Source organism: Antedon mediterranea, chromosome 1 (genome assembly GCF_964355755.1).
Source record: "Antedon mediterranea chromosome 1, ecAntMedi1.1, whole genome shotgun sequence".
NCBI classification, from domain to species: domain Eukaryota; kingdom Metazoa; phylum Echinodermata; class Crinoidea; order Comatulida; family Antedonidae; genus Antedon; species Antedon mediterranea.
The window spans coordinates 9,601,003-9,624,176 of NC_092670.1; the positions used below are offsets into that span (position 1 = coordinate 9,601,003).

Sequence of the window (23,174 nt, forward strand, 5' to 3'; positions counted from 1 at the left end):
AGTTAATATTAATGTTGAATACAGACAAATTTGAAGATGGCGACGTAATTAATTTGTAAAACTAACAGACATTTAAAATGAAATTGCCAGTCAAATGTCAAGTAATAATAATTAACATTCAAATCACGTCTTATCCTTACCTCAAGCAGTTGAATACATTCGCAAGTAATTAGTCAAACTCGAAAGCATCCATGTATTAAAACCCAAAGATTAAACCTGTCGTGCCGTAATAAACTCGGCGTAGAATTTGTCTTACAAATTCTTGTATCAACATCCAAAGCATAGATTGAATGATATAATTCAGTCAAGTCACTAATATTGTGTTATTATTAAAATTCAAAAGGCTTTTCAGCACCGACTAAAGCAAACCCAGTGACAACAGCACCTAACTGTGTACAAATCAGTGAAGCGTGACCAATTGAATAGAAGAGTTATTTTTAAAGCTTCTGCATGGTTTTGTCATTCAATTCAGACGGTTTTATGAATTCCATGGCCAAACAGTGGTGAGGCGATGGTATTTTGATTATATTATAACTTAGCCTATTGACACTACTGTATAAGTACAGAAATGGAACTAAAATATGAGGGCTTGAAATTGCTTCAAAGGAAATGTTGATAGCCTACATATCGCATCACTGGTGGATAAAAGAATTCCTAACATTTTCACTTTTATTATCAATACAGTACAACAGGAGTTTAAGGTCTTTAATGGTATGGTAGTATATAAAGCCCACAAAGCACAACCTGGTTTAAATTGTTGCATAGGTGTATTACCAAAAGGACTATATGAGTGGGTACACATTTAAAGTGTACTGTGTGTACATAAACTTTACATCAAATAATAAATGGCGTTATAGGTTTGGTTGAATAAGGCCAATTAGGTTCATGGATATTATATTAATTGCCTTTAATGAGTTATCAGAAAATGTATAAATATAGTTAGAGGTATGTTCTTATATGTCAGTAGAAATGCCATGTCAGTTTGCACAAAAGTAAAAAAGAGTCACAGACTGACAACCATAAACTGGAAGAAAGAAGGGGAAGACAAGAGAAGGTGGAGAGATGGAAGACAAGTAATATCATAAGCAGACTTCAGGCGATGACGTACTATCTAGAATCTTAAACCACAACAGCTGATCATTAATGAAAGATGAAGACCTACATAATAAATGTATTTTCCAGAAAGGTTTCAAGCTAATGTACAGTTCAATTTATTAAATTAAAAAAGACATCTGAGTTGATCACAGAGAGTGGGCTTACTCATAGAGTGTGATTTTCTACATGGTACCAGTGGCTTATCCACAGGATGAGATTAAACCATGAGATAGTCTTAACTATGACCTTATCCACATCAGCATGGGCTTATGAACAAGTGTGCCTTTCCATGGGATGGGCTTACATCCATGGGGTTAAGCTTGTAATTACTGTACATCAGTAATTTGATCTATCTGGTATTGTACTAAACAATCAAATTAGCATATATTCTTCCTGATTCAGCAGGAAAGTGTAGCCTGTTGAAGAATCCACTTAAACAACAATTTTTAACTGAACAGAAAGTATTGCTAAAAATATACAGTACAGTATGCTAGTTGTTCGAAACCCAAGTGTTCTCCATGATCGTTGAATACGGCCACAGAATCATAACTTATACTGTACAAGGCCAAAATATCGATACAATGTCAATAATCAGATTTAGAAGGGAAGGAGGATGCATCACTCAAAAAGACAAATATTGTTTGGCCTGAAATGCACCACCACCACCCCCACCTTCTTACTACAGTACCATACAATGCTGGATCCACCCCTGATAATGGATTTTCTTTATGCCTGGAGACAGCTATATAAAATATGTCAAATTATAAATTATTATATGTACACAGAAATATTGACTTGATGATTATCATTTTTTAGCACATGAATGACCAAAGAAAATGCACAACCATACAAAATGAAATGCATAATGAAGAAAATGCATTTAATAATGAGGTAGACGCATTCTAAAATATAATATTAATGTTTACAGTATGACGTATAGAAAATTCCACTCTTCTAAATTAAACTGTGCACAGTGCTAATATAAAAATCACTTACAGGCCTACCAAGTGTAAGCTATTAGTAATCTTTAAAAAACTAATTTGTATACAGCCAGGCAACTATAAATACAAATTTACTAACTTTACTCTGACAAAGTATGTCACAAAATAATTTATTCTCTAAAAGTAGGTCAGGAAATAGCTTCTTTTTGGCCCAGAAACAAACACATTAGAATACACAGAGGTGTGCTTAGATATTATTCAAATTGTATTGAGCTAAACTGTTTGTGTTTATTTCCGTACAAAATTGAAAGATACAATATTTTGTCTATATCTTAAACACTATGGTGAACTAATTTGCATTTTCACCCAATGAACTGTACAGTTAGTGAGAATAATAATGACCACAATCATCAACTGAGGAACCAATATATATTATTATTATTATGAAATTTTTGCATTTTTTATACTGAATGCCAACTATTGTATATTTTTATAGTTAGGGTCAGGCAAACGCAAATCACCATCATCTTCCTTTATTGCGCCTAAACCTCATTTGAGTAGTCGTGCAACGCAAACGCAAACCATTTACCCTAAAAAAGATAGTCTCAGCTACACTGGCAGATCCACGATTGGGAGGAGGGCAACGCAAATCACAATTATCTTCCTTTATTGTAATTTGAATATCTTCGCACATGGCTAAACGCGAACCATTTACCCTAAAGATAGTCTCAACTACACTTACAGATCCATGATTGGAAGGGTGGAGAGATCTGCTTGGACCTATGTATAAAGTGCTTTAGTGCCAGTAAAAATGGGTCTACACTGCGGCATTTGCGACAAACCAGTACAATAGAAAAGCAAGCAATAAAAAGGCCATAAAGTTTATGTCACTCCGTCCAGCATCATCTGATAGACAGTTTTAATTTATTTTATTGTATAGTAAACAGAACAGATGAGCTTCTTTTTTAAATAAAATACCTTTTTACACAGTACATTAAACAAGCATCAATAAATTAGGTTTATACTTATATAATGTCAGTTAAAAATGTCAGAGATAGCATAAATATAAACCCCACCCTAGGCCCATCTAGATAGGGACGGTTACTAACCACAAAACACATAGGTGCCCGATAAGTTCCGTACCTTCATTTATCCTTTCCCTCTCTGCGGTGGTCTGTAGCCTACAAATACATACCTACCGCAGTCAGTAAACATCTTTTTCGCTTAGCGAACAGCATACTTGAAATCATCTAAACAAAGTAATTTTTATGATTTAAATGAAGGTGTTAAAAAATTACATGATTAAGCTTACTTACTAACCAAATTGCGTTTTTAAAATTATTAATTCCAGTTATTATAGTTGAAAGTAAACTAGGCCTACCACACTAGGCCTGTCCACTACCTAACTAATGGCGTAAGTCCCGTTCTTAACTCTGCAGTGCTAATCTGATCTGATCATATATGCTATTCGTACGGCGACTATCTATATGCACGTAAGTTTTCCGACTTTAAAAATCGATGTTTTTAATTAAAATACTGTACCAAAGCAGTTTAGCCTATAAATTGTGTCTATCAAGTTAAAATTTAAGCCTAAAATAAACTGGCAGGGAATAAAGTATGTTAGGGCCTAGACAATTTGTCCAAATATTAAATCCTTTAATGGGATATTCGGTAACATATTCGTCTTTTGGTCTTTTTCTATGATGTTTTCGAAACACATAATTTAAAAAAACAATATTAAAACATTCTTAAAGCATGATTATTAAAACAAAATCAAATATAGGCTATATTAGCATGATTATTAAAACAAAATCAAATATAGGCTATATTATATATATATTATATGTTAATATTGTTTTTTTTTCTTATGGCTGATAATAACTAAGTTTACTTTTACTGTACTAAGCCAGCTATATCGAATAAAAATGGGGCGTCGCTAAATTCTGGAATTGTGAGGGATGTTCCTTGATTCTTTTATAAAGCTGCATTCTACGGTACTAAATAGAACGAACCTGTACCTTTTTACGTCATAATAAACGTAATTATTCACGCAGGTTTGCACAATTTACCCGCCGCGGCCTAAGACAACTGAATTCCCATTACCACGCTCGGATCATACCATCAAGTCTCAGTTTTACAAAATATTTCTTAATTTTTAAATATGATTGGTTTCGGTTTGGATGTTATCAATTTAAATACTGTACACTGAAAACAAAAGAGTTTAGGCTAAAACAAAACGGAAAATAATTTGTTTTCAAAATAGAGTCGAAAGAAAAGTATATTGATGAGATACTACAATGCAATCGACTCTTTTTTCATTTCGTATAAAATGGGCTCGGCTTAAATTTGTATTTGTAGGCGTCTTCCTTGTCGTAAATATTGTAGATATAATAATAACGGCAATTGATGTATTTCGTTTTATTTATTTCTTAATTATTAAAATAAAGCAAAACCAACACATTTGAGCTTCCAAACAATTACACTGGTATTTAAAAACGCGAGCGATTATTTTAAAGATTTTTAATTTTTATTTAGAATTTTAAAAATATTAAAATAAATTACAACTGTAAAAATAAGCATTAAAATGTCTGTATACAAAATAAAGCTTGGATCCCATCCTTTAGGATGCATAAGGAAGTAAGCGTAACGCAAGTAATTTGACCAATCACAAGCGATGGATTATTTGTTGATTTTCATTGGTCAACTTCCTTGCGTCGGTTATTTACTGTATAGTCTTCGTATGTATGTTGTATTGTAAACAGAAACACACTCTGATGCATATATTAACTTGCTCCACATAATAAACAAACGCAATATACTAATTTGCATTAGATGCTGTTTAATTAAAAAATTGTCATTTCCAATAGAACCATAATTTGTTAATTTACATACAATATAATATTTATATTAAAATTTATGTTTAGTATATTATAATTTACAATGAAAAAGTATATAAACCTATTAATGCAATACATTATCGCAGTAGAGCTTATATAAAGCGTAGTTCCACTTAAACTCTGTCTATACTATCAAACTAGTTTGACAACAAAATTGTGATGTGTTCAAATATGGTAGTGATGTGCTTAAATATGGTAGTGATATGACATCATCGTGTCCATCTACGGGCACAAAACATTTTTTTGTCACATAAAGTTTGATAGTGTAGACAGAGCTTTACGGTTGTATCATAAAGGCCAATTTACACATACGAGCGGTAACAGTAATACAAATATAGTGTTATTCCTTATGACCGTTTAGACACAACGCAGAGCGGACGGGCGGTTTCCGCTCAGGATAGAGTTTCTACATGGGAAAAGCATTGCGGTGTTCCACTTACCATTACCGCTCGCCTGTGTAAATTTGCCTTGAGACCCGAAACAAACATATTCTCATCTTTCCTTTATTTTCTAATATTTAAGCGCCTTGAGCATCTTAAGTGGCGAAGTGCGCTCTAGAAATCCTTATTACTATTATTATTATTTGGAAACACATGATGTACCACAAACCCTTATTTTACTAAGACCCAACTTGATCATACAACTTTTACACTGCCAAGCTAAGAACAAATTGTGTCCTCCCCAGATACAGTACATTACAATTTAGCAACCAAGGCACTGCATACAGTATTACCCAAGATGCATGTATAGTATAGAACACTAGATGACAACCCCCCAATTTTCTCAAATAGTAGAAATAATATTATTCTCTCATGAATAAATTATTGATCCAGAAAGGGCGGCATATGGCTTAGCACATCCTAAATTTTGATAACTTCAAAGCAAAAGATAGGACATATCATTTCATTTTACAACTTGTAGGCCCTTGCCTCAAAATCCTGGATCTACCAAGGAATCTGGTCATAAAATGTAACTGCTGGTTATTAAAATCATTAATCGGACGATGAACGATAAGCATTGTCCTCATTGCAAGTGAACGACCTTCATTTGGCATGATGCTGAAATGGTCAGAAAAAAAGGGGCTTCTTGTTGGGGTTTAAAGGTTGTTGGCATGATATTGTAAATACCACCTGGTACATCTTCTAACTGCAGAACAGTGAAACCATGCCTACAAACAAAAACAAATATAAGCTTGAAAAATCGTTTATTAGAGTAGCAGCTATTGGTGGCAAATTGAAATTGCATCTACAGAGGTTCCAACTAGCCTCGGCCTTGTACTGTATAAGTCTACGGCTTAAGGCCTATTTACACTAGGATGATAATGAAAGAAAAGACATTTAAAAAGTTTTCATCCTAGAACTATAGGATAACCATTTATGCTGCCTTTGATGAAAATGATATTTTCACACGGTCAATCAAATGACGTCATGATTAGTTTGGGCAAACGATTTTATTGTTATTGTTGATCATGATGTTAGACTAGTTAGGCATAGAATATAGTGTTCTGAATGTACAATACCTGTACGTGCCACTGTTTAATTTCTTAAATGTGTTTGTACCAACACCATCTGATGACACTGCAGTCAACTCAAAACCAACAAAGAAATCCCTACAAAAATAAACTCAAGTTATTGAAACTTCTATAATATACAATTTTATTATTATTATTATTATAATACTAAAATTTAAAGATATGACCCTCTGAACATTTGGTTTGTTGAATATGCCATTTTGATGTTCCATAATAGTCATTCACTTTGACTAAAAATTGGATCGAAAAAAAAAACCCCATTTTATTTTTTGTATTTGATATAAAGAATTTGATACAAAAATATACTGAGATTTACAATATCTTTAGTTATACCCCTTTCACACCAAAACTCCGGAGTGTCTCCGGAGACACCCCAGGGTTTATGACCATTCAAAACGTCGAGAAACTCCGGAGATACCCCTTTCACACCAACCTAGCAACTCCGGAGTTTATAAAATAAAATTGTAAATGTCGCCCTCTATTTTGTTTGTTTACATAGCGACGATCATTAGAATCATTTTAATTAATAATATGTTTAATTTAATAATTACTTTCAAAAGTCTCAGAAGTAATATAATGTTTTATTGATACTACTTATTATTTTTGAACCCGCTATATATGTTGTACAAATATTTAAAGTATTTTGAAATAAAACTAAAGCAATGAGTGATCGTGTGAGGATGACCTTTTGACCCGAAACACTCCGGAGTTTGATGTTGGTACCTTTCACACCAAAACACCGGGGTGTCCCCGCAGTTCGCTCTCCGGAGAATGTTCAGCTGTTCAACCCCGCAGTTTTAAACTCCGGAGTTGCTTGATTTTACCTTTCACACCAAACAGCAGGACGTCAACTCCGGGGTGTCTCCGGAGTGTCTCCGGAGTTTTGCTTTTGGTGTGAAAGGGGTATTATTCAGGAATGATTGAATACTTACTTTGGTCCTTTGAGGTCTACCATGAAGTAATTAGCTTTTGTTTTCTCTTGAAGGTTAACTTGATAGATTGGATTAAATCCTACAGTGTCACGGAAATTAGCACAGCCACCTGCAGTTTTACCTTTCCATTCACCTGTGATCTAAGGAGAAAAAAAAATCACTTATATTATAGACTTGCATTTATTAAATTTAATCTGAATCAAATACAGTAGAATCTCCTTTGGGACGTCTTTTAAAGACACACTTCCCTGTAAGACAAACAAGGGGAACAATTTTACAATACAGCCCGTAGGGACCACCCTTATTAAAGGGGCATTTGAGAGAGGACGAATAAGGGGCAATATATTTTAATACTATGGCAATCCCTATTCAGGTGGCAGGAGGTTGTACAGTGATTCAGCAATTATATATATAAAATGTGAAATTCTTACCTGTTTTGTGTGCTGATATGGTTCAGGAACTTTATATAACTTCACAGCAGTTGTAGAATAAACCTAAAGAACACAATCAAATTATAGATGATATCATTGAACTTGAAGCAGGACAAGAATCAGGCAGATTCAACTGTGCCCGTAGCCACAACATCAAATATTCAAATTATAGATGATATCATTGAACTAGAAGCAGGACAAGAATCAGGCAGATTCAACTGTGCCCGTAGCCACAACATCAAATATTCAAATTATAGAAAATATTATAAACCATGCCATGTTTAGAAAACTAAATTACAGACACACACATTTCACCCGCATTATTCATAATTAATATTACCAGAACTACAACTGTATATCTATGATATTACATTTAAAAATTGTTTTTAATTCAAATATGCAGATTAAAAAGTAGATATTAAAAATATTATTATAAAATGAGGATATTAATGACAATGACAAAAAAAGACAATATAAAAATAAAATTTAGAATAGATGATGATTTTAATAACTATACCCTCAATGATAGAGGTGATAATGATGATAATGATGATAATGATGATGATAATAATGATAATGATGATAATGATAATGATAGTGATGATGATGATGATAATAATGATAATGATGATAATGATAATGATGATGATGATAATGATGATGATGATAATGATAATGATGATAATGATAATGATAATGATGATAATGATGATAATGATAATGATGATAATGATGATAATGATAATGATGATAATGATAATGATGATAATGATAATGATAATGATGATAATGATGATAACGAAAATGATGATAATGATAATGATGATAATGATAATGATGATAATGATGATAATGATAATGATGATGATGATGATGATAATGATGATAATGATGATAATGATGATAATGAAAATGATGATAATGATAATAATGATAATTATAATTAATAAGTAGCATACCCTCAATGAGTAGTGGATGGTGTTGCTTTTTTCAAACTGAGAGACAACAACGGTGAACGATGTACCCTCCTCCTTTACCACCATCTTGCATAGATAATGAGGACTGTTAATTCTGGTACCATCTATGTAAGGAGGTGGATCATCTATAAATAAAAACAACAACGTTTAATAGTAATGTGTTAAGCTCTGTCTACACTATCAAACAAAAAAAGTTGTGTCCAAATATGGTATTAATATGACATCATCATGTCCATATATGGGCATTTTTTGTCACATAAAGTTTGATAGTGTAGAAAGATCTTAAAATGTGTTATATTTGTTACAGCAGTTGGAACCTATTGAGGACACTTTCCAATGAAATGAATGAGATGCAATATTGTTTTATATTTTTTAATACTACGGCCAATTCAGGGGAGATCCCTATTAAGGGAAACCTTGCTGGGTCTCAAATGTGTCTCCTTAATAGTGGTTCTACAGTTCATGATAGGACAGGAGTAAGACCTGTCTTTGTTAAGCTCCTGGATTACGACTGCTAATTTAAAGTGGTGCCGAAACAAAAATGTGCAACGGTTGTGAACTGGAACATAATTATACACTATAAACAAATCAAACACAATCTTTGACATTACCCACTGTGTTTGAATTTTCTATCACAAAATTTATCTTGAAAACAATTTTACTTGACCAATAGTTGTATAGTACAATACATTAAACTTCTCATGATTAAGTGAGAATTTCTCTCGTTGCGACGAGTGATAGTTATGATGAACATACATTAATATTTTTAATAGTTAGTTAGCTTACTTGGGTAATACACCTTCTTGCCACCTTTGTAGATCAAGAGAGTTATGAACTCTTTGTTATCAGCGAAGTCATCCTTGTCTGTGATATGCCTAGTGAGTAGTATCCATACGCCACCTTTACCTTTTACATCTAGTCTGTACTGTGGGTTGTTACTGATAACGTACCGGTCCTTTTTAGGTCCTTCTCCAGCCTGCCATGTGCTACAAAAAATTTAAATTTAATAAATGTTTTTCTACTATGAAAAGTATCAGAAAGCTAGCCATGTGTTAAAAAAAGAAATTATATACAGTAAGGTATCTTATTATTAAGTTTGAGGCAGGTTTCAGAGAATCTTAGGCCCTCTCTCTCCAGCTTGTCTTTACTCTCAAAGTAATAGTACTGCATTTGATCTGATTAGAATTTGATTATTATATAACACCTAAATAGATACCTGTCATTTGATTGGACTTATAAAAATAAGTGCACTTAGTTTACGCTTTCGAGGTATACTGTATTTCTATTTTTGTTGGCGGAAGACCAGACGGTGTCGCCTCGGGAAAATAGAATTTGCCATCTTTTCACCTAATGAAATTATTTGTACCATTCCACCAATAAACATTTATTATTTGTATACAATTATATACTGAGATTGCAATATCAATGGATTTACCAGAGGATTAAGGGGATTGGATTATATCTGAGCAAGGGATTATAATAAGTGAAATATAGTAATATTATACTTACTTGTGCAAAACGTAGGTATGTGCAAAGAGCGATGGGTTCCAGTTCATATAAATAACATCAAAAAAATGACATAACGAGTCATAGTCAATCCAAAAAACACCTGTAATTATATGCAAATATTTAACAAGTATGAAAACCCCACCTGTAATTATATGCAAATATTTAATAAGTATGAAAACCCCACCTGTAATTACCGTATATGCAAATATTTAATAAGTATGAAACCCTCCCCCACCTGTAATTATATGCAAATACTCATTAATAAGTATTCAATCATAGGTGTAGCTTGATTCTACCTCAAAGTTTAGTAATATTCGTTGATTACACAGATTCTTATAATTCATTTAATTACTAATGTCGTCATTGCCATTATTGTACAAAGGTATAGCACATTCATACACATACATATAGTATTAGTATTATGATTTGGTTATGAATATGATCATTTATAAACTGCATACCATTATCAAACTGTTGAGCATTTTTAGGGTCAAAGTTGAGAGCTTTTTGTAGTTCTGGTGTCCAATGTTCTTCATCGAACTCTGAGAAGCGACCTTTCCACCTCAGATGACTCCATGGATTCTTCAACTGAATCAATTTCTTTCCCTGAGTTTAAATCAATAAGTAATCAAATATTTGTTATGTCATCAAAGCTATCAGTAGAAATTCTAAACACAGAAGATGTCGTTGAAGAAGAAATTGTGATTTTAAACTTTGACTAAACTCCAACAATTGAAGTCATGTATTTCTTTACCGAATACCATTTTCACATAAACCATGATTTATTACACGTTTTCATACCGTGAGAAATCAAAGGAGAGAAAGCAAAGTTGCACACTATTTGATTACTATGATTGGTCATATTAATATCCGGGCAATACATGCGCATGCAGTAACAACTCAGGACATCTCGGGACAAAAACAGGCCTCTCATTTGTGTATGTTTTTTCTCCCGAGATTTCACAGGGGTCTCTTGTCAAATTGCAAAAATTATCTTCACACTCTGCAAACCTGGTTATAACTTGTTACTTGAAAAAGGTATAAAAGAAAAACCACAATGTAATGATACCTTTATATCTCTTATATCAAGCAAGGCATATGCATGAGTGGGAACCAATCCAGCCCTGTCAGCTTCTGCATCGGACATAACACCTGTTGCCACGGTGATTAGCACATTTCCGATGTGAAATCTAGAGTTCATCTTTGTGAACACCTCGTCTTTGTTGAAATCTTCACTATCAAGGCGAATGGGAACTCTATCTGGGATCCAACCTGTTAGGGCGTGCAGGTCAATATTCTAAAAAAAGTGTAGAAAACCCCTACTGTAGACATAGATTAACGTCATAAATGTGAACTTTTATGAAAATTGTTTTTCTTGGCAAGATATTACAATACATTTAAAGATATACTTTCCCTCAAAATCATGAAAATAATGTTGCAGTTTTGATTCAAGTTAGCAGCAAGTAGTGCTTAGGATAATTGTACTACTGAGAAGACCTAGTTTTTCTTTGGCCGATATAATAATGATCTTACTGAGTTTGATCCCGGGAAGTCATAACCACCCATCACCTTCAGGTACGCCTTCTCCATGATGGATATCCAGAATTCATTGCGGTTGCTTGAGAAAGAGCAAAGTAGGCTACCATAGATATCTTCAGGTAAATAATCATCAATGATAACCTACAAATATAAATTTATTAATTGAATTGTTATCAATCACCTTTAAAAAGATAGTAATTATGTCAAAACCCAACTGAAAGGAACTAGTTGCGCAATAGCGCTTATGTCGAATCAACTCAACAGAACCTGTAAGCGAGTGCTTACTTCTATGCTGCAACAATTATCTAGGTTACCATAACATAACACGCTTCAAAGTGAACTGAAAGTGCATTCAATTTAGGTCAGTTGCATTCAGTAGTTCGAAGCACTTATGTCAACACAAGCACACTGTAGAGTAGAACCAGCGGTGGCGCCAGGATCTTCCTGACGCGGGGGCTACATTCCCCGACGAGAGGGCTATGCGAGCATCAGTAGGCTGGGGGCCAGGGGGCCGCCAAGGGCCCCTGGTGGGGGTCCGGAAGCAACGCGTTCTAGCGTCATTTGAGGTCATTTTATCAGATTTAGGGTAGCCATTTTTTCCATTTTTTATAATGCATAAATAAAATACTGCGTGCAAAAAAACGATGTGCGATGACTGTTTCAATCCACATTTTTCAATTTAAAAAATAAAAGTTCAAAGAAAATTTAGAAAAATAGAGTTGGAGGTCCCGGAAATTGGACTTATTATACTTCAAAACATGAAACAAAATATATAATATATATAACATGGTTGTGACTGATTCGTACAAAAGGATACCGCCAAGCAAGTGCGTACCTAGCTATTGTTTAGTAGTTGGATCGCTGGCAATAATGAATGCATAAAAGTGCATAATAGCCCTCTGACGAACTCTCATGGTCAATGGAACGTCGTGGTTTTCTAGGCGCTGAAGCTATATGAAGTGAACGCGAACGTTTTTTACTGTATATTATATTCCCCGACAAAAAATACCCGTGTTCCCCGACGGGGGGGCTAGGCTCCCCGACAAGGGGGCTAGAGCCCCCGTAGCCCCCCCGCTGGCGCCACCACTGGACTGGGTAGAACCACTCTTTTGGGACAACTCTAAAGCTTGGTTCCCACTAGGACGCAACGCAAGGACATAAGCGCAACACAAGTGAGTTGACTAATCACAAGGGAAATTTTTGATATCCCATCGCTTTAATAGGGGTTTTACTGTATTTAACTCTGTGCATTCTTCTTGCATTATACAAGTAAATATTTACACATAGCTACTGGAATCTTACCTTTCGTTTCACTCCATTGATGTGTAATATAACCATGTATTTACCACAAGGATTATACACAGGATGGCCTTCTTTATTTTGTGGATATACAATACTAAAAAACAAATTAAACAGCATTGTTGTTAATAACCTGAACCTGAAGACGTCGCTATACGATGATGTACTCGCACGTTGCTAATAAAAAGAGCTCTACATGGGTTGGGGACACCGGCGCTATACAAGTTTTAATTTATTATTTTTATTATTATTTATTAATATTAATAATCAATAACAATATACAATACAGTGGTAACACTGTTGTCTGGTTTTGTAATAGAAGAGTTTGGAAATGTGAGAAAATGGTGGTTTGGTAGAGTTTCTTGTTATCAGGCAGTTATTGTTCATTGATTTTTTAAATTTATTTATTTGTTATTTAATACGCATCCAACAGCGAGTAACCCAATTACAGGATGGATAAACTATTTCATTATTTTATAATGCTTATAAACTAAGTCTCATTAAGGCTTAGGGAGTCGAGTTCAAAGAGTCGTGATTTACAACACTGGCACTAGGATTGGAAGGCAAACATGTTAACCACCAAGCTACAGCTTCACTACAAATCTTACTTCCTTTAATATTACATAATTTAAAACAGTTGCAATACTTATAGTCTAGTAGGAAGGAGGGGTTACCGTGCACCCCCATGATGTATTTTTTTAATGTACATTTTTGTAATCCTGAATATATGTAATTAACATTTTTTGATGTTCCCAAGACGAAATATTGTCCCATGGGGTTTTTTGGGGGCCATTTTGGTGGCCATCTTGGATTTATCAAAATCATAAATATAGACGGTACTTGACAAAGACTGATCATAGAGGTCTGATTTTGGTCTTAAATTGTTCAGAATATGCACATTTCTATGTACTATAATGAAAAGTTTTTGTTCAAAATGGCCGTAAATGCCACTTTTGACCTTTGACCTTGTTTTTACATAAGGGTCATATCTTGGTAACCCCTGGTCATAAAGATTTTATTTTTGTCTTAAATTGTTCAGAATATCCATATTTATATTCGCTTTAATGGAACATATTTTTGAAATTTGAAGGGAAATATCATTTTTGACCTTTGACATTATTGCATAACGATTTTCGCAATAATTTAGGTTATTTTTGTATTCGACCTATATCTTGACAACGAGTGATCATAGAGGTTTGATTTTGGTCTTATATTGTTCAGAATATGCACTTTCCTATGTACTATAATAAAACATTTTCATACAAAATGACCGGAAATACGACTTTTGACCTTTGACCTCGTTTTTACATAAGGGTCATATCTCGTTAACCAATGGTCATAATGATTTTATTTTTGTTTTAAATTGTTCGGAGTATCCATATTTATATTAGCTTTAATGAAACATATTTTTGAAATTTGATGGAAAATATCACTTTTGACCTTTGACATTATTTCCACCCGAGGGTCATATCTCGGTAACCCCTGGTCATAAAGACTTTATTTTTGTCATAAATTGTTCAGAATATCCATATTTATATAAGATTTAATGAAACATATTTTTGAAAGTTGGCAGGAAATACAACTTTTGACCTTTTACCTTGTTTCCACCCGAGGGTCATATCTCGGTAACCCCTGGTCATAAAGACTTTATTTTTGTCATAAATTGTTCAGAATATCCAGGAGTGAGGACCTCAATTTTCACAGAATTCTTATATAGTAAGAATGTTTCTGTTTTCAAAATAAAACTATGTATATGTAGGTCTACATAACTACTCATTCAAAACCCATTTATCAAGTTACTGCAATAGATGTTCAGTCATCGTCCACCTCAAATTCAATTTCTTGTTCATCATCTTCATACTCTTTCAACTCCATGGTCGTTTTCTCAACTAGATCAATAAGATGGGCTGAAAGAATAGGACTGCATGACCAGACTGTCCTGTCACCATGCCCTTGTAGTTCATTCATACTAGTGTGATATCTTGTTTTAATGATTAAATGACAGTTTGGCACGCCCTACATCAGGAAATTTCCAAATAAGAGGAAGTGCCTTCATCTAACCCTCTAAGGTCAAATGTATAGAGGACATATTCCTGGTCAACTTCATGATATACAAATTTATGTTTCTGTCAAGCCCCGTCAGACTGAGATTCTGACCGCCGTAAAACGTTTAGAAGCATGCACTGCTGAGATTAGGACATGGATGGGCTTAAACTTCCTCAAGCTTAATGAAAAGACCGAGGCATTCGTATTTGGAGTGGATTTGCGTGTTCAATTTAAGATCCTGCTGGTGCTCCGATGCATAAATAGTTGCGCTCTCAAATACCTCTCAGAATGATCGACAATCAATAAGAGAAAGCGAGAAATAAGATCTAGTCATCAGGTGCTACTGGACATTCAGAGGCGCAAACATAGTTGGGGAGACCGGACTTTCAGTACTGCTGGAACCACCTATCTTTGAACATTAAACAAACATCATTATTGAGCACCTTTAAGTCACTACTCAAAACTCACACTTTCTGATATTTTTGGTAGCACCATGAGCAATGACTGTTGGAATGGCGCTATATAAATCGAATGATTGATTGATTGATTGATTGATTAGTAGCATCTTCTGACCGCTTAGTATTTATTGTATTACTGTACTGAATACTCAGTAAATGGCTGTAGACAGGCAGCCCAGATACATTTGGTTAGATGAGCTAGGTACCAATATCTGACTATTTAAGTGTGTTAATTGGAGGTCACTTGAAGTCAATGTAAATGGAAGTCTGCCGGGTACCCCCTGCTGCGTCTATACCGGGGGGCACGAAAGGTGCTAACAAATCGGCACCAATTAGATGAGAGAGATACCACCTAATTTCACCACCATGGGATGCCCATTTGCAACCTATATACCAAAATCATATCACTAAACATTTTGTCCTCTGCAATAGGCCCACCAGACCCCCCTCCCCCCACGAGGGAGGGCCTACAAATGGTGATAGCATAGCTGAGTGAGGTACCACTCAAAATTAATGCCAAATGAACAAGTTGTGTTCATACAATACTAAATGGGTAACGACAGACTAAAAGTTCGACTAGAGACCCCCCCCCCCTTTCCCACAAATGGCCTAGATTAGATATTGTAGATACCACCAGCAGCCAATGTTATATGATTTAGCACATAGTAAGAAATACCAAATGACCTATTACAGACTATCTGTACACTGCCTTGGCCCTGGCAGACCCCTCTAAAGTTCGACTAGAGACCTCCCTTCCCACAAATGGCCTAGATTAGATATTGTAGATACCACCAGCAGCCAATGTTATATGATTTAGCACATAGTAAGAAATACCAAATGACCTATTACAGACTATCTGTACACTGCCTTGGCCCTGGCAGACCCCTCTAAAGTTCGACTAACGACCCCCTTCTCCCAACTAGCCTAGCTTAGATATTGTAGATACCACCAGCAACCAATGTTATATGATTTAGCACATTGTAAGGAATACCAAATGACCTCTATTACAAACTATCTGTACACTGCCTTGGCCCTGGCAGACCCCTCTAAATGTTGACTAGAGACCCTCTTCCTCCAACTAGTCTAGCTTAGATATTGTAGATACCACCAGCAACCAATGTTATATGATTTAGCACATTGTAAGGAATACCAACCTATTACAAACTATCTGTACCCTGCCTTGGCCCTGGCAGACCCTCTAAAGTTTGACCATAAGTATACCGTGCGTAACCTTAGATATTGTAGATACCACCAGCAATCAATGCCAACATTAAAAGTCTTTCGGAGATTATGGCCTTGTGAGAAACACTCATCCACTAAATATAAAAATTTGGGTCCGATATTGGTCTTTACGTTTTGCTGTACGGAGGATTGAACCAAATGATGTTTCTGTTTCGGGTTTTCTTTTTGGTTGCTTGTTCAGGTGTAGCTCATGTTCATATCCATTATGTGCTTCTTGGTACTGAGGTATTGCTGCATTAAACGAATTTTCATCGGATGAGATGTTTGAAGAGTCGTTTATTTATTGCTAGTGGTATATTGCGTAATTGGTGGCCGATGATTACTTTCACGATGTACATATAATGGCGTGATGTTTGGTTTGGTGTATATGGGTGGAAGGTACCTGTCCTCAGATCCAGTGTTATGTCAAGAATACCATCCACGTGTAAAATACAATTATCCCCTTTTCTTTCCCTAAATTTTCCATTATTTAATGAAGAATAGAATTTGATTAGAATGTATTTTTGTAGCCGTCTATCAGTACTGTTTCCAAAATAAATTAAGATTATGAAGATGTTGACATTAATTTTGTTATTGTCTCAATTTATGACAAAAATAAAGTCTTTATGACCAGGGGTTACCGAGATATGACCCTCGGGTGGAAATAATGTCAAAAGTGATATTTTCCATCAAATTTCAAAAATATGTTTCATTAAATCTTATATAAATATGGATATTCTGAACAATTTATGACAAAAATAAAGTCTTTATGACCAGGGGTTACCGAGATATGACCCTCGGGTGGAAATAATGTCAAAGGTCAAAAATGATATTTTCCATCAAATTTCAAAAATATGTTTCATTAAAGCTAATATAAATATGGATACTCTGAACAATTTAAAACAAAAATAAAATCATTATGACCATTGGTTACCGAGATATGACCCTTATGTAAAAACGAGGTCAAAGGTCAAAAGTCGTATTTCCGGTCATTTTGTATGAAAATGTTTTATTATAGTACATAGGAAAGTGCATATTCTGAACAATATAAGACCAAAATCAAACCTCTATGATCACTCGTTGTCAAGATATAGGTCGAATACAAAAATAACCTAAATTATTGCGAAAATCGTTATGGAATAATGTCAAAGGTCAAAAATGATATTTACCGTCAAATTTCAAAAATATGTTCCATTAAAGCGAATATAAAAATGGATATTCTGAACAATTTAAGACAAAAATAAAATCTTTATGACCAGGGGTTACCAAGATATGACCCTTATGTAAAAACAAGGTCAAAGGTCAAAAGTGGCATTTACGGCCATTTTGAACAAAAACTTTTCATTATAGTACATAGAAATGTGCATATTCTGAACAATTTAAGACCAAAATCAGACCTCTATGATCAGTCTTTGTCAAGTACCGTCTATATTTATGATTTTGATAAATCCAAGATGGCCACCAAAATGGCCCTCAAAAAACCCCATGGGACAATATTTCGTCTTGGGAACATCAAAAAATGTTAATTACATATATTCAGGATTACAAAAATGTACATTAAAAAAATACATCATGGGGGTGCACGGTAACCCCTCCTTCCTACCCTACTATTACTTTGATATTAATTTCTTCTTAAATCTTCTTTCATAATTTGCAGATATTGCTAATGAAGCTACAAACGAGCAATCTGTTACAATTGTCTGTAAATAAAAAAAAAACAAAAAAAAGCATGATTAAGAATTTAGATTTTGGTGTAGTGTGGTAGAGTCAGAATTTGAAGCCGGTAGTATCGTTTACATATAGTACATAAAGAACTTGGTACACTATAGGAAAGGGAGAGGATTGTCTATCGTTGTACTGATCTGGTAGGCGCTGCACTGCTGGCTGCCGTGGGTTCATGGAAGGCCTAATCTGAATTTTCTTAGTTTCCAGCTAAGCTTGAGGACCAGAATAAATACCTTTACCTTTAGATTGGTAGACAAGAATGTTAATAAGCAATAAACAACTTACTTGCTTGATACTAAAGCTAGAAATTGTTAGGATCATATGAGGATCAGATGAGATGTCTTCGATTCGAACCCATCTTTTAAAGCGTTCCTTCTGTTTTGGTGACAGTGCTAATTTTCCTGCCTTATCTCTAAAATTTGAAAGACAAAATATGTTGATAAATATACTACTGTAAATGCTTCAGATGACGTCTGTTTGCTTTTTCAATAAATACAGCTACTTTTTCTGGTGGTTTGGTTTTTAGAAGAGTCCGAGTTCATGGAAGGTGGCGGCTAGAGTGCTGGCTAGATAGTTGGCTGATGTTCGTCTACTATCGCCTTTAAATCTGCCTTGAAAACTCATCTTTGTCTTCAGATTGAGCTCTCTCATACACCGCGCCTTTGATTACTTACTGCTGGAGTTGGCGCGTTACAAATTCATACTATTATAATTATTATTAGAAGGCCAAACTTGAGATATAAACAAAAACTTCTAAACTAAATATTAAGTTAAAATGAACACTTACTCAAATGAAATTGGGTAGCCGAACCTTTCACGTAAATCTGCATGCGACATGAATGGAACGTACTCTCGTCCATTGACAAATGATGTCCTCCTAAAAAGGTACCAAAATGACATTTACAAATAACTTTTGATATTAAAGGTACTGAATATAACGGCCAAGGTTCAGGTACGTTGTAAGTATTGTAAAATAGTTACCCCTTGATAATTCTGTAGGTATCTTAGTAGCAGGGATTTAGCAGCAAGGTAATAGGTAAGCATGAATTTTTTCAAAGTAAATTGTTGGCCTACACACAGCTAATAAACTGTACAACACTGTATGCGCTTGCAGTGCTTTAGTCTTATTCAAAGCATACCTGAGCACTGCAATTTCTTCAGGGGTATATTTTCCCCCTCCTCCTCCTCCTCCGCTACTGGTACCACCACTACCTCCTCCTCCTATCTGTGGTTTAGCATTCTTTGAAGCCCCTATACTTCTTGTTCTCTTTGGTGATTTATCCCCTGTTGTGGAAGAGGCAGTTTTTGCCTCACCATCATCTTCTGGGGAGTGAGATGGAACGCTTGGAAGATTCAGAAGAGGAGCTGATGGTTTAATCTCCTTTTGTTTTTTTAATGATTCAGCTCTACAAAAAAAAGTTTGCATTTTTGATATACTACTGATTGGTAACTCTGAACAAAAATGGTTTGTGTGTAGCATTAAAGTAAAAGACAGCTGCCTAGCCTAGATAGATAATGGAAGCATTTAATTGAACAGGTACTAAAAAACTAGATAGGTACTAGCCTAGTCAACTCTCCGAATACTCTAGACATCTTTGGGCTGGGCTAATATGTTTGGTTTCTAGTTCTTGGTAGGCTAGTTCTTGTATTCTGAATGTGTTTTAGTAATGGCAAGAAAGGATTTGGACATCAAGAAAAGTCTGGTTTTCGGAGAGTTCTTTAGTTTTTTTTAGAGTTGGCTGTACATACCAAACTATGAATAATTGTGATAATAAACACTTACCTATCTAATGCTTGAGTTGCTAATTTTTCTAATTTTCCTTTTAATTGCTGATCTTTAGTTGTTTTTCTCTGCAAATATAAAATAATATCTTAATTTTCTGAAAAATGTCTTCAACAATCTATTTTATTTTAAAATTAATTTTATCCTAAGAAAGAAATTTTTACAAAATTTAGGGCATTGAAATAGTAGATATAATGTTGTATTAAACCTGCTGTTTTAATAGAAATTGTGTTTGCTCTAAGCATAGTGATATCTGATATCTCAGACACAAATATTACCAATTCATATCTGGCACAAATAAATGGTCTAAAATTAGAGGATTTTAATAGCACAAATAAAGACAATGCTCACAGCCTCAATGCAAATTTCTGCAGCCTCCATATACATGGTAGCTGCATCGTCATGGTTACCCTCATCATCTTCATTAAAAGCTTGACGAATCAAGAAGTTTGCTTTCTCCATAGCTGTGTCCTCTTTGCTCTTCTTTTTTACGTCGTCTTTTGATGATGAAGATGTTGATACTACAAAAAATATGCCACAAATATTATTAAAGAGTTAAAAAGAGAATGATTTAAATATGCTTTGAATTGTAGTAGAATCACTCCTAACCTCTGTCTACACTATCAAACTAATTTGATGTGTCCAAATATGGTTGTAATATGACATCATTGGGTCTATATATGGGCACATTACTTTTTTTGGTCACATAAAGTTTGATAGTGTAGACAGAGCTTTGAACGCAAGACAAACAATTTCCATACATGTTTTAAAAATATGGCCAATCCATATTTAGGGAAACTCCTTTTAGAGGACACTTTGTGTCCCAAAGGTGTCCACTTAATAATAATAGTGGTTCTACCATAGTGGTTTTTTTTTTAAACAGGACTCACAAATTAAAGCTAGAATTAAGATTAAATATTACTAGATTAGTTTTATATTGTTTTTTCAAGGTTTGCATGGCAAAATCATATGTTGATATAAGTTTGCGGTACACCACGTATGTTAGTTCTAAAAAGAACTGTTGAGTCCACTCTTGATGCAAAGCATATTGATCTAAACGTCGAGAAACTCAACAGTTCTTTTCAGAACTAACATACGTGGTGTACCGCAAACTTAGATTAGTTTTACCTTACAGCACATTCAGATAATAATCGTCGTGAAAATATGGAAACAAACACCTATTACACATTAGGAACATACAGTACGAAGCACAGTATAAACACAAACAGGACATGAAGATGAATAGAAATTGAATCAATAAATTTGGTTAAATTCAAATAATTTACTTTGTAACAAACAATTAATAATTATCGTGATTGAACTTACTCGCTTTCTTAAGATCTTCAACTCTCTTGACATACATGGAATATTTACTAGAAAGATCTAAAGTAGGATTGGCCAGAGAAGCATTGAACATGGCCTGAATTGCCTCCTATAAAAAAACCAAATGATTTGTAAATAAACAGTAACAGGAAAAAAAATGATTAAAACAGTGGGATCGAATACGTTCTTGCGTTGCATTCTAATGGCAACCAAGCTTGAATTTTCAGTATTTATTGGTACTCACTTTACAATCAGTGGCACACACCTTTGAATTCAGCATCTTCCAGCTTATTTTAAGCCTCCCACTTTAAACATAGCACCCCTGCTCAATTCAAGTAGGTCTACTGTTTTTTAATTCACCTATAAATTTGTGACACTATCATATTCTCTATAAATTACATCCCTTGAGCTGATACTTACAACATAATAAAATATGGCAGTTCGTGACTGACCAATAGAATCGTAATGCGTTGCTTTATTTGCAAAATCCAAGGCATCACGTAGTAAGTCTGAAGCATGTCTCTCAGCTGATACGCTTAACTCCTGTGGCACGTCAGCACTAGAAGATGGCATTGATGGGGGTAAGTCCGGATCCGGCATAAACCTCTGCGTAAAATCAGTCCAAAACATGTTGTCGTTCTAAAATTAGAAATAGTTTTACAAAACTTAATTGAAAAATCGGTAAATCCGGAAAAACACGTCACCACAGCCAACACCAATCGGCACAGCAAAATAGAAATAAATTCTTACTAGGCCTTAATGATATTGCGATGGTCAACGGTCATATGTATGTGAATTGATTGTATAGAATAGGCACATTTGACCACATGCATGTGACCGGTGTGTAACGTTAAATTAGTTAAGCGAGGTGGCCAACGGCACAACACAGTTGACCGATTGATAATAAATTACACGCACAGCGTCGTAGGTAGGTTAGACAAGTAATACACTACCTAAGCACTAGCTAGATTTGGCTTACCTAGTAGGCCTAGACTAGGAAAGAGCTAAAAGGTAGACCAACAACGCCCTCTTTCCCCTGCTGCTTTGTGACTGTGCTGGTGGTGGCATAATCAAATCATGATTGATGGTGTAGAAAGAATGATGATGCCCTACTTCTAGGCCTATATAGTAGTACTATTACTAATTCCTACTAATTAGCCGAGCTATTACCTTTAAATCACGCTCCTGCTCTCTCTTCGTACTGTAGTGTAGTTTAAATAAATACAGTGTATTTTAAGGGCTACTGACACTATGCTAGGCCTAGCCTAGGAGGTTGGAGTTTGACGATGATATCGCGAATCGAGAGGTCAAGGGTGAAAGAAGAGAGCCGACGACGGATGTTATCTAAAAGTTAAAACAAAATGTAAATCGCACTCTCAAAACACCTAAAATTCTACAAAACCATTAGATTTACTAATTCTGCTATTAACTTATAATTAATAAATATCCTATGATTTTATTTCAATA

The 23,174-nt window shown here is 34.6% G+C and overlaps 3 protein-coding genes and 1 non-coding gene across 7 annotated transcripts in view; 1 reads left to right on the top strand and 3 right to left on the bottom strand.

The window, feature by feature from the left end:
• LOC140055730 (rho GTPase-activating protein 15-like) overlaps positions 1-3,444 on the bottom strand; it is a 39,313-nt gene extending 35,869 nt beyond the window's left edge. For 2 of the 4 annotated variants that reach the window (XR_011846691.1, XM_072101113.1), the window contains exon 1: positions 141-411. The gene's annotated coding sequence lies outside the window, so the exon portion shown is untranslated. Of the gene's footprint in view, positions 1-140; positions 412-3,352 lie in introns of those variants that run through there. The other 2 variants (XM_072101121.1, XM_072101130.1) reach the window with 2 other exon arrangements.
• Positions 1-23,174, top strand: part of LOC140055996 (tRNA endonuclease ANKZF1-like) — a 344,549-nt gene that overhangs the window by 205,525 nt on the left and 115,850 nt on the right. The gene's annotated exons all lie outside the window — the stretch shown is intronic.
• Positions 4,875-22,978, bottom strand: LOC140055753 (calpain-7-like). Its single transcript, XM_072101153.1, has 20 exons — positions 22,878-22,978; positions 22,128-22,346; positions 21,711-21,816; positions 20,736-20,905; positions 20,385-20,452; positions 19,741-20,007; positions 19,389-19,478; positions 18,887-19,013; positions 18,491-18,576; positions 13,155-13,248; positions 11,847-11,993; positions 11,383-11,610; positions 10,775-10,919; positions 10,314-10,413; positions 9,591-9,790; positions 8,787-8,929; positions 7,828-7,890; positions 7,397-7,536; positions 6,453-6,542; positions 4,875-6,101 (listed from the first exon to the last, which is right to left on the bottom strand). The coding sequence occupies exons 2-20, from the start codon at positions 22,335-22,337 to the stop codon at positions 5,957-5,959; spliced, it is 2,619 nt and encodes an 872-aa protein (XP_071957254.1). The 5' UTR covers positions 22,338-22,346; positions 22,878-22,978; the 3' UTR covers positions 4,875-5,956.
• Positions 10,607-10,682, bottom strand: LOC140063711 (small nucleolar RNA snoR122). The gene has a single exon (XR_011847661.1). It is a non-coding gene; the product is annotated as a small nucleolar RNA snoR122 (small nucleolar RNA).